Source organism: Oncorhynchus mykiss, chromosome 22, assembly GCF_013265735.2.
Source record: "Oncorhynchus mykiss isolate Arlee chromosome 22, USDA_OmykA_1.1, whole genome shotgun sequence".
Classification (NCBI taxonomy): domain Eukaryota; kingdom Metazoa; phylum Chordata; class Actinopteri; order Salmoniformes; family Salmonidae; genus Oncorhynchus; species Oncorhynchus mykiss.
The window spans coordinates 13,142,954-13,160,000 of NC_048586.1; the positions used below are offsets into that span (position 1 = coordinate 13,142,954).

Consider the following 17,047-nt stretch of genomic DNA (forward strand, 5'->3'; position numbering starts at 1 on the left):
CAACTGTCTCAGATTGTGGTTTTTAGTCAATGGTTATTTCCTCATGTCAATTGCTGCATTTACATAGGCAGCTCAATTATTAGCAAAATATCTGATTGGTCAAAAGATGCATTGACTATCACTTTTTGCTCATCGAATAGGATTTCCTTACTGGATCTCTCCACACACATTCCAGGGGAGTTCACCTTTCAGCTGGATTACAGTTTGTAACCCCTTATAGAGATATTGTATTTACTTGTCAAATAAAACATTGTTAATTAGAATTAATGGCTTAGATGTTTTGGAGAGGCGATTTGCAGTTTGCACTGCATTTAAATAAATTAGTTTATTTGGACAATTAGTTGGTCTCTGTAGTGATGTAAATTGAGGTTCATGATTGGCTGGTCGTCTCAATTATTCTGCGGCCCCATGGTAAGTACTGTTCCTCACACCTTTGAATGCATGCGTAATTTGCGCGTGGCTTGGAAATTATTTTATCTAGTCCCTTTCAATGGCAAGGCTGTCCGGTCAAAATGCATAAAGTAATGAAAGTATTGGCAACATCTTGAAGTTGTCAGCAAGTTATTACACAATATAATAGCAAAATCAGTTATCCGTCAGTGACTACGTTCTCTGTGGGTCCTATTTATCAATGTCAAGTCAACAATGTGCTTGTAATTACTCAGCGACTTCTTTGGAAGACGGAACCTGACGCGAGTCACTGAACTTCCAGGTGCATCATAGGACCTCGTGCCCCAAGAATCAACTGACATATTTGACATGACAAACCTTGGACGTGAGAGCGACCGTCCATGCGTGAGTAACCACCTTTATACCCTCGCTCGAACCTCGACTATATAGCCATACAGGGTAAAAAAAAATGACAGTGATGTTCTCTCTCGCACACGCACACAAACTAAGTGCCAAGACAAATATGACACCATTGTAACACAACTGAAAGAGCCCATCAGCTCTGAAACGATGCATTAGGTCCGGGAAAACTTTGGAAAATAGAGTAGGCTATAGGCCACTTTTCACTGGCAAGTGTACTTTCATCGACATGGTGCATAGGGGGTTCAGCAGGACTCCGTTTGATCACGATAAAGGCTCAGGACCCCCATGGACCTGAGATGTTCTCCGTTTTAAGTTGGTAACACTAAGGAGCAACTGAATAAACAAAGGTACGGCCCATGAGAACTCAGTCCCGCTGGCTAGAGGGCCTTTCAAATGAGAAAATATGGAAAGTTTAGCCACATCAAGTCTATTCTTTTTTTGTTTGTTTAATAAGTAGGCTATGTAAAGATAAAAGCAACACAGCCACTTTTTAATTGCTTGTCTATTTTCTGCCCAACTATTTTTGCCAAAAAGGTTTTCCAGCAATGTACAGACACTCTCAGTGATAGCCTCATATTAAATTCATTTTAATCCACTATATATAGTTTTTATATAAGAGATAGAGATTTCACAATTTCACACACTTATTTCTATCAATGTTAGTGCTCTTTTAACAACGCAATGCTTTAGGCCTATTGTTTTTACAGACTTTTCATAGCCTAGTACTGCAATTCAAGACTAATTACAGATGGAAAGTTCGAACTTTTTCAAAGGTCTATATGCTCCTGATTAGAGACTTATTCTAGCTAAACTGTACATGATGATAATCATAATATAATTATTGAAATACTTTATTGGGCTGTCTGGTGTTTAATTTAAAACGTTTTGATATTGTAAAGAGGCATAAATGTATAATTATTATTAGGCCTATATATATTAAGGCCTTTCACCTGAGGCCTATTTCACAATGGACATATTCAATGATTATATGCTTCACAAAACTCTCAAATTCCTCTTACAAATGATTAGTTTTTCCTCGAAGCTGAACGTGCTATAAAAGTGTAAGACCGTATTCAGAGGCTTAGCCCAATGTGTTGAAGAGAGGTTGTGTGTATTTCCCGATCCCTTTCTAGACTTGCTGACTGAAAAGAGCAGAGCAGTCATTACCGATCGTTCGCGGCTTATTTTAGCAAGGTAAGGGTATTTTTAAGACAGAGGAACTCACCGCTTCCTCTCTTCTCCCGAAGGCAGGATATTATCTGGACTCATGACACTATTTCAGGACCCTCTTCCTACGGTGTATTCAGGGAAGTTAAAATGGCTAAGCGTCTATATAGGCTGCACTTTTTTGTATTTGATCCTTTTTAAAGTAACGTTAGGCCCATAAAATGGAGAAACAAGGAACTTATTTCAGTGTTACATTAGCACTATATGCAGGCATCCGTTTCTTTATAACATTAACGTGTGTATCTCGACCTTTTGTTATTCCTCCTTAACCGTTCATTCATCTTTCATTTGAATGTAGCCTATCTAATGCTCTTAATCTTCGCCAATATGCATCAACTCGACGGCGGGCATTCTAGCGGTGTAGCCTGACTGGTAAAGATTGTCACAGTCACAGTCCGCGGTGTGTTGATTCCAGTCAAGAGAATCGGAACCCGGCCGCCGCATTCCACTCTGACCCCCAATTATCTATCTCGTGTGACTTTCCCCCCGTTGATTATCAGCTAAACAAACAGTGCAATAAGCAATTGTAGCCTTAAATACACCACTGATTAAATGAAGCTGTTCAAATGTGTCAAATTCACACGTTTGGACTGATACACGTAGGCCTAATTTAGTTTGGAAAAGGTGTGTGGGTTGCAATGACTCATCAAATCACCGTCCATTAAACTAAATTACAGGCTACCTTGAGCTGTCTCAATTTACCGGGTTAGTCTACAGAAGTTAATTATAGGTTACATTTGGTGAATCTCGTAAAAAAAAAAAAAGTGTTCTATAGGCCTATTATCTAGAAATCACATTGTTGTAGACTGGTGTTGATAAGCTTGTAATAACATAATAATAATGATTATTATAATAGACTAATTAAAATAATTATAATAAAATAATGAATTGTAGTCGGAAATAAATCAAACACTGAAACCAGAAGACAAAGATTTGTGTTTTATAATAGCCAGCTTTGTTGATCATAAATTACATAATTATCGATACTACTGATTTAGAATCACTCTTCAAATAAGTTATTGGTAAATGTTAATCATACATTTGCATAAAAACATAATAAAATTCATATTCAATGGTTCAAAACTTAGACTCACCCTTCTTCAATCGCGCATCCGCTAGTGTGCGCTGTTGCCTTTTGGAAAAAACTTGTCTTCAGTGCCATGTCGTGTGAGGCGCTCAATGTGGATCCTAATATGGGACATTTTAGATACAATCTGATGTACACTATGATACATTTTCACATTTGGAATATTTGTATTTTACCTGTATTGATTTAACAAAACCACATGTAGAAAATAGTCGTGCATGTTGTGGCGACTTGTTTTGTGTGTGTGTGTGTGTGTGTGTGGGGGGGGGGGGGGGGGGGGGGGGGGGGGGGGGGGGGGGGGGGGGGGGGGGGGGGGGGGGGGGGGGGGGGGGGTATTTTTATAATAATGTAGGAATTTCATAAAGTGTTCCAATGTGAGAGGTTGGCTATTACAGATAATGATCAAATGCTCATATCCCCTGGTTATTATACTATTTGACCTATAGTATGATAAAGGCTAGGCCTATACATCATGTTGCCTAAAGTGATGTTTTCAGCGCACGGAGTAAGTGTCACGCATAGCCTATTGCACTTTATTTTAAAGACGTTTTTTAGATAAAATATCCGTCTTGGTCAATGCACTAGGTCTATTGATACAATATAACGTGATTCGACTGCTTTCTCCAATTCTATTCCATTAGCTAATACTGCTGTTTTGCAGTTGAACCAGTTGCCGAGCTGCTTCGTTTGATTGACAGGAGTATTCCTATTGACTTTCGGAGAGCTGCCCAATGAACATAAACGTGGGCGGAGTCACTGTAAAACTAGCTCTGCCAAATATTCCGAGTCGCGATCACTTGCAGTTACTTGCAATCCAGGCTCGGCGCTGCATTCAAGCATCCCTACGTTTTCGCCAAGCATTTCATTCGGATCTGCAGGATTCAGCCCACAGCAATTATTTTGCAACCGAAACGGACGCATAGTATGATAACTTTCATTTGAGTTGATTTGGTTTCATTCATTTTTATTTTTGTTCATTCGATATCATCGTTTTTTCTTAATTTTTCTACTCTCATCCACAGTTCATTTGCAATCAGTTTACACACCACCAGCTCAAAGGGGAATACTATACCTCGAGCCGTTCTCTCTCTTGTCTGCTGCTATTCGAGAGAAGCTCGCGCACTTTGGATTGGTACCTTGGCTGGTTTATCTAGAACCCGACAAACTGGGGATTTAATAGGCTATTTGCGTCTGCGCTTGTGGAAGTGGACATCGGCGGCGACACGGGTCGCCTTTCTGTTGTAAGGAATGTACCCGGTGCTAAGGTCTGCTCACTGAGGGAGAATATCAACGCGCTCTCTTCTCGACTCTCTGTATGAAAGACTGCCGTGCGCCTCTGGTTTTGTATTCCCGGGGAGCTCTTATAAAGGGACTAACTCGGCACCAGGTCCTTCCTTGGAGATGCTCTATATTTGATCGGCGTACGCATTTGCTTCTTCGTCCCTTTTTAGCTTATTTGATCGGGATATAGAGTCTAATTGCCTCGGTCATTCTCTTGTGCGTTTCACGTCTCTTTTTTGGACATATCATTTCGGAACGGATTGTGACCCTCCCTGAAAACAGCAATAATGGGGGACTCGATGTGGAGATATTATTTTGGAGTTTTGTTTATTGCGTGCAAGGTGAACTTGTCCCGGGCGATAATTCTGGAGTCCATATATTGGAACACAACAAATACCAAGTAAGTGAAGCACGCGTCGTCCACACTCATTGAACACGGGAAAAATATGTCCAAAAATACACTATTTAGCGCTGTCCGTGACTTTTGTAAATAAGACTTGTGACGTTATTTAATTACAAAGGTTTCTATAGAAATAAGCTGCCTGACACGATAGGTGTAATACTCTTAACGTATAAAGTGATAGAACAGCTCATTGATATCCATTTTAATGGGTGATTTTGCGTGGAGAAGCGGGTTTGAGCTGACGGACGCGCACGGGGTGATGGTGGTAACGTACGCTATAGGCGATGTTGATAGTGAGATGATGAACGCTAGGTATTTAGAAGATTCTTAGTTTTTGTGTGTCTTCTGTAGATGGCATCGCGTTAAATTGTGCACACCAGGGAGAACGGATGCTTTTCAACAAGATGTGGTTATAGCATGTTGAGCCAAACTGACTTTGGAATTAATATTACGCCCCACTTCTCCTTGGTCAATAATAGTCAGGCCTACTTCACCAAATTATGGAAAATCGCTCAATTTAAATAATTCGAATTCAAATGGAAGGCATATGATGAAGCCTTTTCATTGTTTATCTTCATTTGCTTCCATTTTCCGCACTAAATGGAATACACGACATTATACATTCAATTTGGATAAATACATCATTGGCTTTTTAACCGAATGTTATTAGCCTTTATCAAAATAAATGTTCGCACGAGGCCTTATTTTAATGATAAATTATTCACAGAAAGTTGGATCATATTTGTTGACAATAGTTTTAGTCGATGTAGCTGTTCTATGGGCCACATTTGTTGGTTTGGTAGGCCTAACCAACTTCATAATTTTTACAGTAGGTGCCCAGTCCAAATTAATACTTGGTTTAAGTATCTACTTAATGTAAATATGGCATAATATGGGATGAAATATGATAGTGTAGTCACAACTATTGAACTGAAAACGTTAAGGACAGAAGGCCTATATCCCCTTTTAACCTGTGGTCTCATTTGCAACCATCACTAACTCTAGTCAGCCCCATGAAAATGGAATTTAACCGGACAGAAAATAGCCCCCAGAGTTGAATTATGCATTAAACATTGCAACCTCAGACGGGGAATTTCAGGGGGTCAAACCCCAATGGGTGGGCTCTCCTCTTTGTGCCCATTTCGTCACGGCGAAACTCGAACTCGCTTAATAATTTAACTTTTGGCTTCAATTCAACAAGGATCTTGCAAATATAGCCTAACTATCCCCCCTAATCAGGCATAGATAAGTAAATATGAAACAAGTGCTATCGGGAACGTTACGACAGAAAGTCTAACAGGTGTCCATTGTTACTATTTCTTAAAGATTGGTAATCACCTTTTTATGAATGCGCGCTCTCTCCTTTATCAGATTGTGGATTCACCTCTGTGAGTTCTGATGGCGTTGTTGGCCTTATTGCTGTACTATTTATCGTCGGAATTTATTAGAGGATTTCGGCATGTACCTCTTCCTAATGAAGAGTTGCTCCGCATGCATAGATTGGTGTCTGGCTTTTGCATGTAGGCTTTTCTGGCCGTGGAATGATGGCGGAAACAACCGTTTGCACTCGGCAGGAATGATGATGATCATGAAGAAGGATTGGCAGAAGTCGTTATCATTGAATCGCCTATAAATCACTACCAAATACGTATATATATCATCTTTTTTCTCTTTCGATGTTATACAATATTTACTGTACATGTTTTGAAATCATTACACCAGCCTCGAGTGTGTGAGATGGAGATATAAGGTTGCACCGAAGTATGAGACGCACTCGCAGTGGTTATGCTCTTAGATCACCGTTTGGAGTTGAGTGGGTCTATAGCGCGGATGCGAGACGATTGATGCGAATAGGCTACACCAAGTCGCAATGACACATGCTTTGCATTAAGCGTTTGCAGGTTCATGTTTATTGGGATGAATCTTGTCCTGGAGGCAGAGCTAAAAGCGGTTTTTGCTAGATAGGCCAGCCGCAAAGTCAAAATTGGTCACACACCACTCGAGGCGTAGTGTGAATTTATTTAGGCCAACTTTTAACCTTCCACCGTGGCACGTTGTTGTCTATTGAGGGTAAAAACATCATCAATAAAATACATTATTAATTGTTAAAATCATAAAATAATGATAATACAATAGCCTAATTAATAAATGGTTGGCATATGCTTAGCCTATCCGTATGTCAAAGCCTATTCTAAACTATTTTATGTTTTTAGCAGGCCCAGACCTCCACAATACATGCATATATAGGCCTGTGTGCTTGTAGAAATAGCCTATCTTTTCTTTTCTGTAAAGGGGACGTTCTAAATGGAACACATGCCACATTTATAGCAGCAAAAGCATGCCTTTCAAATTGCTATGTGTAATTTAATGTGGCATGTCACTCTTCTTTTTGAAAATAGCCCCAGAAAGTGTCTACCCTCGAAGCAAGTATAGGCCTTTGCTGGGCCCACAAAGACAGCGGGCATTCCACTGAATTAGCGTGTGTTCTAGAGTTGGAATGAGCGTGTTTGCACATTCTTTACGTTCTGTCTGGGTGATGAGTTCAAAGCTAATGATCATGGCAGGGGACGTTATTCTCTGGTCATATACGAACCCTTTGACCCTGAGTAGCCTAATTCAACGTTGCTATATTCTGCTGGCACAATTACAACGTTAAATACATTTGACATCATTGGAATAGGCCTACCTAGTCATATGGGATCAAACTGTCGAGTGGGCCTTGAAATACAGCCTCTAACTGTATTTTGAACGCCTAATCTAATTTTCTCTCTATTGACGTTTTTAAATGTGCTATACAATTGTCATGAAAGATACCGGTTCCATAAAACATTTGACTTTATTGTCATTAAAACATTTATTTGTATTTAATTTTATTCAATGATATGCCTTTCTCAATAAAGAATCTTTGATTTTCAAGTCCAATAAGTTGAACAGAGCCTCTCTCCCTAGGAGTTTGAGTAGTCTTCTTCTTTAGTGTTCAGGGAGGGAGGGAGGGGGGGGGGGGGGGGGGGGGGGGGGGGGGGGGGGGGGTGTTAAAATGCTTTGCTTTGCCTTGCCTTTAGACCAGTCCAATGGTTTGTGTGTAGGCTGAGAGAGTGGAGAAGACCGGAGCTATGCTATGCTATTTTCTCTCTCTCTCTCTCTGCTCACACCATAGGGCCCTCAGTGTGTCGATTTAAAACCTCATTGTTGTTTACGCTTTACTACTTTACGACTGATGCCTGAGCCTCCCCAGAAAGACTAGCGCCCCTACTCCCCCATGCCATGGCCACCCCCCTGCCTCCTTCCTCTAGTAATCCATTTTGTAGTTGGGTGAGAGAAACAAAAGGGAGGCCTGCTTTACACGGTTTATGTGAGGGAACGGTCCCTCTTCTCCAGTGCAGTTCATTAAGAGATTACATAGAACCCCGGGCCTTTGTAGCAGGCAGGCAGGCACAGTCCTTTTGTGAATGGGGGAGAAAGGGGGGAGGGATGGGGGAGGGAGGGGAAGGGGGCATAGAGATGTAGATCCATCATGAATGAGTGACGAGGGCAGGCTGAATGTTGTAATGCTGCCCTCCTTCTTCCCCACCCCATCTCGCCCTCTACCATTTTACCCCATCACGATCTACCCAGGGAGTCCCCACTGATTTTGTCTATTCCCCCCTTCTATCTCTCTCAAAGGAAAGAAAATACAAAAAAAATCCCCTTGTTTTAATTTAGCTCTGTCTATTGGGGAAGGGTGGGTCGGTCGGGTTCGGGCTGGGATTGCAAAATGGAGAAAATGGAAAGAGAAGGAAAAGGGGAGTCGAGAAAGAGAGGGATTGTGGGGGGGAAGAGTGAAATCATCCTGTGTTAACACAGTGTACTGAGAGGTAGGGTTCAATAGACAGGTCTCCCATGACAACGCCCAGAAGAAAAGTTGTTGATTAAGGTCGCATTCATGAAAGTTGGAGGAAGGGAAAGAGATTGAGAGAAAGAGAGGTAAAGCGAGAAGGAGAGAAGCATGGGCCCCTACACTGTAAAAAAAATAATTTAAAAAAGACATTGGTTCAATGTACAATTGTAAGGCGCCCAGCTGCGATAGGATCGGAGGGTGCTTAACAAAAGGTTTATGTGAAAATTGTGTTGAGCAAACTCAAGGTCCAATTGCAGCTGGTTGCCTTATAGTTGTATGTTTTCATATACAAATGTAGGGGCCGTGGGGTAATTATGGGTGGGCTGAGGAGGGCCCCATAGGCCTGGATTAGTGGATGAAAGTTACAGCCGAAGGCAGAGAGACATAGAGGGAGGGGGGGGGGGGGTAGGGTGGCAGTCTACTGAGGAAGGATAAAGACCGCTGTCCCCTCGGCCGACAAAGGGCGAAGAGGTTACAGCGTGGGTGGATTAACTCCGGCTATCCCCTGTCTTGTCTCATTGTCCCCCTAGACTAATTCATATCCATAGTGGGCCGATGATTAAAAGTCAAACACTGCTGTATCCCTCCCGCCTTCCCACTGTGTTGTCTTCCATCGTTCTATATTCCTCTCCTTTGTTATCCTCCCTCTTTTCAGGGCTTTCTTATAACTCTGGGATTGAGGAGCCGAGGCTATCGGGACGGGATTATGTCTTGGCTGTCATCGTGGTGGTGTTTGTGTTCTTGGCAGGCCACACAAATAGCTTGTCCGGGATTTAAGAAAGATACGTAGAAAGATAGAGAGAGACAGAGAGAAGAAATGTAGGATTTAGAGAGAGAGAGAGAGAGAGAGAAAGCGAGATAGAAGGGGTGAGAAAGACAGAAATGAAGGATAGATCTTACAGGTTTTTACTGGCAGCAGATGGGACGGTCATAACCCCAAGGAAGCAGAAACGCCACCCCCCCCCCTCCCCTCCCCGGCCCGGCCCGAAACCTCAACCCCATCCTCCCACGGCACCCCCTAAAAAAGACACCAAAGTTGAAAGAGAGAGTAAGGGGGATAAGATATATGAGGAAAACAGATGTCAGCTCGTTGATTTACTGTCAAGCCCCTTTTCGTGTCTCACCCACCTGTGCTCCGGCTCTTGTTTTTTGTCACGTATCCTTGAAGTGAGTAAGTGAGTGAGTGAGAGAGAGAGAGAGAGAGAGAGAGAGAGAGAGAGAGCTGTAGTAAGAGCAGGCACCTGTGGCTATTCTCACCTCTGCACCAAATGGAGTGACAGTAGGTTTATAGGAGAGCCGCCTGCCCGAACTGAGGCAACACTCTTACTTTTGCTTTTACCCACATTGTGACTTTTCTCCAGGCGGCGGCGAGCCCAACACCAGTCGTTTTAGACAGGGTCGAATGTAATTCAAGAACAAACGTAATAGAGTAGAGGGGTATAGGAGGGGTTGTGATCACTTTTCTTCTGTTTTTCCTGAGGTGGGCGCTGTTGTGCCTATTCTCCGGACACTGTATGTCACGGGTAGGCCCGCAGACGTACACGCACGTATGCACAAACACACACTCCATGCCCACAGGGTTGGACTTAGGTTTCTGCTTTATGTCCATGCACACAAACCATCACGTATGCACACTCACACACTCTCCTGTCCCCCTCACCTCTCCACCCCCACACTTTTTCTCTATGGCCCAGCCGCTGTGATTATAGCAGGTCATAATGTATGTGTGGAGGCCCATGGTGGGCTTGTTAACAGCAGTACAGCCAAGTGATAAACACTGTATAGTGGCCCTCGTACAGCACTCTGCTTGGCCCTTCCACATGAAGCACAGCCCTGGAAATATTTATGACCCACCGAACCTCAGTCACTCACAGGGACAAATGGCAAATGGGGGGAGGGGAGGAGGGATGAGGGGAGGGAGAGGTGGAGGGGTGAAGGGGCAAGTGTGCCTTAAAGCGAGGGTTAAAGCCATTTACTAACACGAGACGCTAGGACAGGCTTTTACTTGTTTGCCCCCCTCCCTCCGTTTTTCCCCCTTCTCTCCATCATACCATTCGCCCTCCATCCACTCGCTCTCTCTCCCGTTGGTCTGTACCCGGGGTGTGAGAGATGCAGCTGTTGAGCGGTGGCTGTCATGACTGTGTTGAGGTGCAGGGCAGGCGGAGCTGTAATGTCTGGTTCTGTCTCCTCACCCGTCTAGGTGACCTTGCCTACCTGGTGTTTTGTTCTAATGGCTGCCAGTGGGAGGGACAGGGTGTGTGTTACAAACAGATACCTCCACACAGGACACCCCGGGGAGGGGGTGATGGAGGGATACAAAAGAACGAGTGTATAAGCAGGCAATTTCTCCGTTCTTCTTTTCTAATTTTCTCTATATCGCCCCCCCCCCTCCCTTTTGAAATGTAACTGTCTCAGAGTAAGAACGTTCTTTCTCTCTCTATGTCTTTCTGCACCCGGCGAAGGCAGATCTCCATTTTGAATTAAAATTCTGAGAAGGAAAAGGACGAGGTCGAGTAGCCTACTGTGTGTGTGTGTGTGTGTGTGTGTGTGTTTGGTCGGGTGTTTGACGGAAGACATTTGTGTGAGTGTGTGTTTGTCTTTCTCTGTGTGAGTGAGTGTGGAGGTGTTTATATTCATCTCCTGAAGGTACAACTCCCTGTGAGATAGCTTTCATGCAGTCAAACCACTAGTATTAAAGGGAAGTTAAGCGGTTCTGTGAGAATGCTGTATGTTGCTGACTCCGATAGTATTGTCAGTAGAGGTTCTAATGAAGTCTCGAAACAGACTACGTCATTGTGTGTGTGAATGTGTGTGTGCGTTTGTATGTGTGTGTGTTTGAATGTGTGTCGGCGTGCACGTTTCCTTGTGTGTGAAGGGAGTGGACAGAGGGCGGGAGGAGAAGTCTCACCTTCGTACGCAAACACACAGTCACACAGTCATACGCACAGGTGGGCAGTGACTGTTTCCTCGATCCTGACTATCCAAACAAGGGACAAACAGAGCAAGGAGATAGATAAGGAAGTAGAGGGAGGGAGGGAGGTAGGGAGGGGAGAGAGAGAGAGAGATAGTGATCTGATGTCTAGCTGTTTGTGCAGTAGTGTTTTCATTAAGCCCATGACGCCCTCCGCACCAGCCACAGGCTTTAGCCATGCTAGATCAGCCATGGAGATAAACGCCTCAACACTTACTTCCCTGGCCCGTCAACTCTCTCTCTCTCTCTCTCTCTCTCTCTCTCTCTCTCTCTCTCTCTCTCACACATGCACACACACACACAATAATTGTTCTACATATCTCTCAGCTCTACAATCATATCTCCATTCTCCATTCCTCATCCCTGAAGCCACTGTAGGCCTTTCTCCTTCGGCTCTCCCTATCTCATTCTCTCTCTTTCTCTCTGTCTTGACCCCCCCCCCCCCCCCCCCCCCCCGCCTCTGTAGTAGTGTGATGATACTACATCCATACATTTAGTCTCCCATCAGCTCCGTCTCTCTCTGGGCTCTCAGTAGACATGCTGTACTATAGCGCTGCTGAGTAGCGCCCCAGGGGACACACAGCACTCTCTCGCCCTAGATAAGCACACTGGCCATGTGTGCATGCAACTGTGCACACGGGGTGTTTGTGTGTGTGAGAGACAGAGACAGAGACAAATAGATATGACAGATGTAGGATCTCAATTTGATCGCCATGTTGCAGGATAACGTCCTGCGATGCCGGAAATGTACAACTTGCTCAAAAAGTATTCTATAGTTTGAAATGTCCACTTCCTCTTGATTTTCCTACAGAAATGCTATTTATTATAATCCACATAATAATTCACATTTCGTGTTGCTGCAGGATTATTTTCCTGCTGTATCAAACTGGCTCAAATTAAGATCCCAGATCAGTATGTGATTGTGTGTGTTTGTTTCAGAAAGAGCGGGTATAGTTAGCCTGTAAATAGTGATTGTCTGTAGCATTGCTCTGCAGTTTGCACTGTTAGTATTCCTTATGACTGTCTGTTCATTGTAATATAGTCTGAGTACAATGGTTGCCACCATTCCCCTGCGTACAAATTCCTCAAGTTTGCTCATGCTTTTGTAGTCAGGCAAAATACGTGTGTGTATATGTGTGTTCCCCTCCATTGGGAGAGAAGTGCTGTATTTTAGGCTTTATAATCACCCTTGATGGCCTAGTCTCAACTCCTCATGCGCTCTCTGAGGGGTCAGAGGTGACTGAAGATAATGAGCCCTCTGCCAGCACAATCCAACACACAACCCAAGGAGCTGAGAAGGGAGGGAGAGAGATTGGGAGGGCGGGAGTGAGAAATGAAAGCAAAAGCGACCCCTGAGGACTGTGTGTGTCCCTCTCTAGCTCCCCATATAGACCCCATATAGACCCAACAGTAGGGTCAAAGTATTGGGACCCCCCTCCAGAGGTTAACACAACACTGTGTCAGATAGACCCAAGCCAATGGATAAGATTTCAAATACAGTAGTACTCAGATTAAAAAAACAAAAACAAGGGGTCCTCAACCCCCCCCCCCCCCCCCGCTCCAGTATTCTGGATAGAACCTGTTGTACTTCAAGGATAACATTGGAAAACATTTCCTTTCTCATTCAAGCACGGGGCCGATTAGTTAACACCATGAATTGAGGTAGCGCCTCCGACTGTGTACGGAGAGGAGAGAAGAGGAAAGCCAGTCAGGGAATGCTGGAGGGGGCTCTCCACTAAGCTCCTAAACTTTCATGTTTTGCATTTAGGGGGAATTTACCTCAGAGGGTAGGTGGATGAAACCCCACCAGTAAAAGTAGGCCTGTGAACAGGCCTCTAGGCATTGTGTGTGTGGTGTGAATGTCTGTGTGAAAAGTTGTCTCATTTTATTATGAGCAAGATCTTCCTAATTTGTACACGGGGACGTTCAGTATCGCCAACATCTCCCTGATAGTGTGTAGGAGCTTTATCTCTTTGTCTCCTCGTCCTTTATCGGTGTAATTACGTGTTCCCTCCATCGCGGCCAGATTAGTGTTAAACACTTCTTTGACTTTGTCCTGAAATATTGGGGTCACTTCTGTCGAAACAACTGCTATACACTGTCATTATCTTTCATCGTCGCCTTGGATTGATGAAGCTAATTAGTAATTAACTCATCAATAATTCAACTGACTTTGCCTTCTTTTGGGGAAAGGAACATTCATTAACGTGCACAAATACTGAATACCTAATGAATTAGAACTGGAGGTCAATTGTTGACCGTATCGAACTGGTTTTTACCTCTCCCCCCATCTCTCCCTCTCCTTCCCCCCCTCTCCTTCCCTCTCCCATCTCTTTCTCTCCAGATTCGTGCCAGGGCAGGGCCTGGTGTTATATCCTCAGATCGGAGATAAGTTGGACATAGTGTGCCCGCGGGTGGATGGAGGGGTGCGTGATGGGGTGGAGTATTACAAGATCCACATGGTTCCCAGGGAGCAGCTGGAGAGCTGCACCATCACCAAGGCTGACACACCGCTGCTCAACTGTGACAAGCCTGACCAGGATGTCAAGTTCACACTCAAGTTTCAGGAGTTCAGCCCCAACCTGTGGGGCCTGGAGTTCTTCAGAGGGAAAGACTACTACATCATCTGTAAGTGCCTCATAGTAACACATATATAAGCACATTTCCTTTTCTGTTTTTATCGTGAGCACTCATAGCTGTTTGATAGCCAATCACACTTGGCTATTGTTGTTGCTAGGCAAAGATGACCGATTTTTGGTTTCCAGTTCTTGTGTGATCATGGCTAGGGTGCCTTGCTACTAGGGTGTCTTCATACTTTGTGATGCTGTGACAACCCCCTGGTTTTAAAAGATGGGTGTTGGACTGAACCATCTGTGGTGTGCTAACGGGGGGGGGGGGGGACAGCACCATCTGGGTGGCTCTGCCACTGCCATCTGTGGGCTGTCAAACCAGGGGAGGGCCCTCTTTCTGACTGACTGGAGAGGAGGAGAGGATGGAAGAGAAGGAAAGGAGGGTTAGCACTTATACGTTGAACGAATAGAAACTGTTTCCCAGTCAGCTTAGTAAATAGAGTCCTCTAAGTTTGCAGATGGAACACGTTTTTATGCAAGCTAGCCATGTCAGTAGCCTGTAGTGGAGACTAGTAAATATAGTTTGTGTTGAACTACCCTTCAGACACCCACACGTGCAAAGTGTTAGGTAAACAGTCACAGTTCAATATGTTATGCCAGGGTCACAGACGCATGGGTTGTGTTCTCTAACAGCAGGCTAGGCTTTGAACGTCTCACCTCTGACAGTCTGTTACGTTAAGATAAACTGTAAAGGACCCAATGCGCTGACACACACACACACACACACACACACACACACACACACACACACACACACACACACACACACACACACACACACACACACACACACACACACACAGCTGTATAAACAGGTCTGTGTGTGGTGGTAGGGTTGATGGGGGGACTACAAAGGGTTGATCAAACTCCCTCAGTAGCTACCTGCAGGGCAGAGAGAGAGGGTGATGCAGAGCGAGACCACACCCCCCCCCACCTCTACAGCAGCCACTACACAGTACAGTACAGCCGCCTGCCTCAACACAGCGTTCATTATTAATGAGGCTATGCTGCTGTTTATTCATCCTGCGTCTCCAATGCTGCTTATGATCACACTCTGGGATGAGCCCAGCACATCTCTCTATTTGGCTTCCACAGCTAGGGCTGTGTAGGAAAAAAGTAAACACAAACACATACATACTAACGTTTACGCACACACGCACGCACGCACAAACACACACAAACACACACACACACACACACACACACACACACACACACACACACACAGTACACGGCTATGTCAACAAAACCCTCTCTATCTATCCATTTCTCTGTCAGTCCTCTCTATCGCACAGAAACTCTCTCAGTTCAGAGTTCAAATTGACACACTCACACCATTTCTCCTCTCAAACACCAGCACACTCAATCAGGCTTGCAAGCCGATTAGATTAGAGGGAGAGGGAGGGAGGGAAAGATATAGTGTGTGTGTGTGTGTGTGTGTGTGTGTGTGTGTGTGTGTGTGTGTGTGTGTGTGTGAGAAAGAGAGATGAGAGAGAAGTTCTATTCAAACTTTCTTTTAAGAAAAGGAAGAAAATCCAATTTTGCTGCACTTGCAGATTCATGGTGCCCCCCCATGCCCCATCCCTCCCATCTCTCCTATGCTTTTTTTACCCAGATGCTAATGTATAGCCGGGAGAGAGAAAGGGGCCATTTCTCCAGCCGAGTATGGGTTCACATAGCTGTTAATTGCCTCTTGTTCAGTAGCATGGTAGCTAGCTAGAGGCTTGCAGCTGGAAAAGCAAGAAGGCAAGGCAGAACTGCACTGCAGCATGTATATACATACAGTAGGTAGATAACACAGCCTCCGCTTCACAAGCCCTAGCACCGGGGCCAGAGAAGAACAAGGAGGAATGGAGGGATGAATGTGAGTGTGTGTAGGAGGGAAGAAGGAGAGTCGGTTTGTGTTTGCTAAATGTGGGTATGTGAATGACTTCTGCTGCGTATTTTGCCTTTGTCTATTTGGTGTGAGATCTTAAATAGACAAAGGCTATTTTAGACAAAACATTTTTTATAACTATGTGTGACTGTGTGTTTGTATTTTGTGTGTGTGTGTGTATGTCCATATGTTCTTCAGTAAAAATGCATCGAGCTGTGACCAATTCCGCCTCGGAAAAATGTGACCGTGTCTGTGAGACTGTGTGTTTGTGTGTTTTGTGTGTGTGTGTGTGTGTGGCATAAGTTGTGCAGTAAAAATGCATCGAACTGTGACCAATTCCGCCTTGGAAAAGTTCACTTGGGATTCTCATTGGGTTTTTGGTGGTGAGCGGCACTCAATAAGTAATTAATTAAAGAGTGTTTAATCCCGATTTCTGCTTTTAATCAGTTTGGCCCACATCAATGGGATCTCTGAATCAACCGAATGGATTAGCTCTGCCTAGCTGTGTTTAGCTCAGACACAGACTCAAGGGGAACGTCCCTTCAGGCTCTTTTCAAACAACTGTGACATTAGCTCTTCGATTTGTGTCTCAAATAATGTTTTGGATTTAAACACATCACAACCCGCCTCTCGTAAACTAAACGTGACCCACTCTTATTGAGTACGGATCCATGCGGACCATGATACGATTATTGTGGATAGTCAGATTTATATAATCGTTTGTTTTAAAACGTTTACATGCTTTGCAAGAGGAACGACGTCCCTAAAAGTCCTGTTTGCATGGGCACATCTGAAATCAGGCCGCCTGATTGCACTTAAAGACACAGGAAATGGCCAATCAAAAACAAACGTTCTACCACAGCGGCCGTGGAGTTTTTGTGA

General features: G+C 44.2%; 1 protein-coding gene across 1 annotated transcript in view; it reads left to right on the top strand.

Moving 5' to 3' along the window:
- The first annotated feature begins 3,939 nt into the window (after nt 1–3,939).
- efnb2a (ephrin-B2a) overlaps nt 3,940–17,047 on the top strand; it is a 26,131-nt gene continuing 13,023 nt past the window's right edge. The window contains exons 1-2 of the mRNA XM_021578990.2: nt 3,940–4,808; nt 14,004–14,287. Coding sequence (XP_021434665.1) covers nt 4,696–4,808; nt 14,004–14,287 — 397 coding nt within the window. The 5' untranslated portion in view covers nt 3,940–4,695. The remainder of the gene's footprint in view (nt 4,809–14,003; nt 14,288–17,047) is intronic.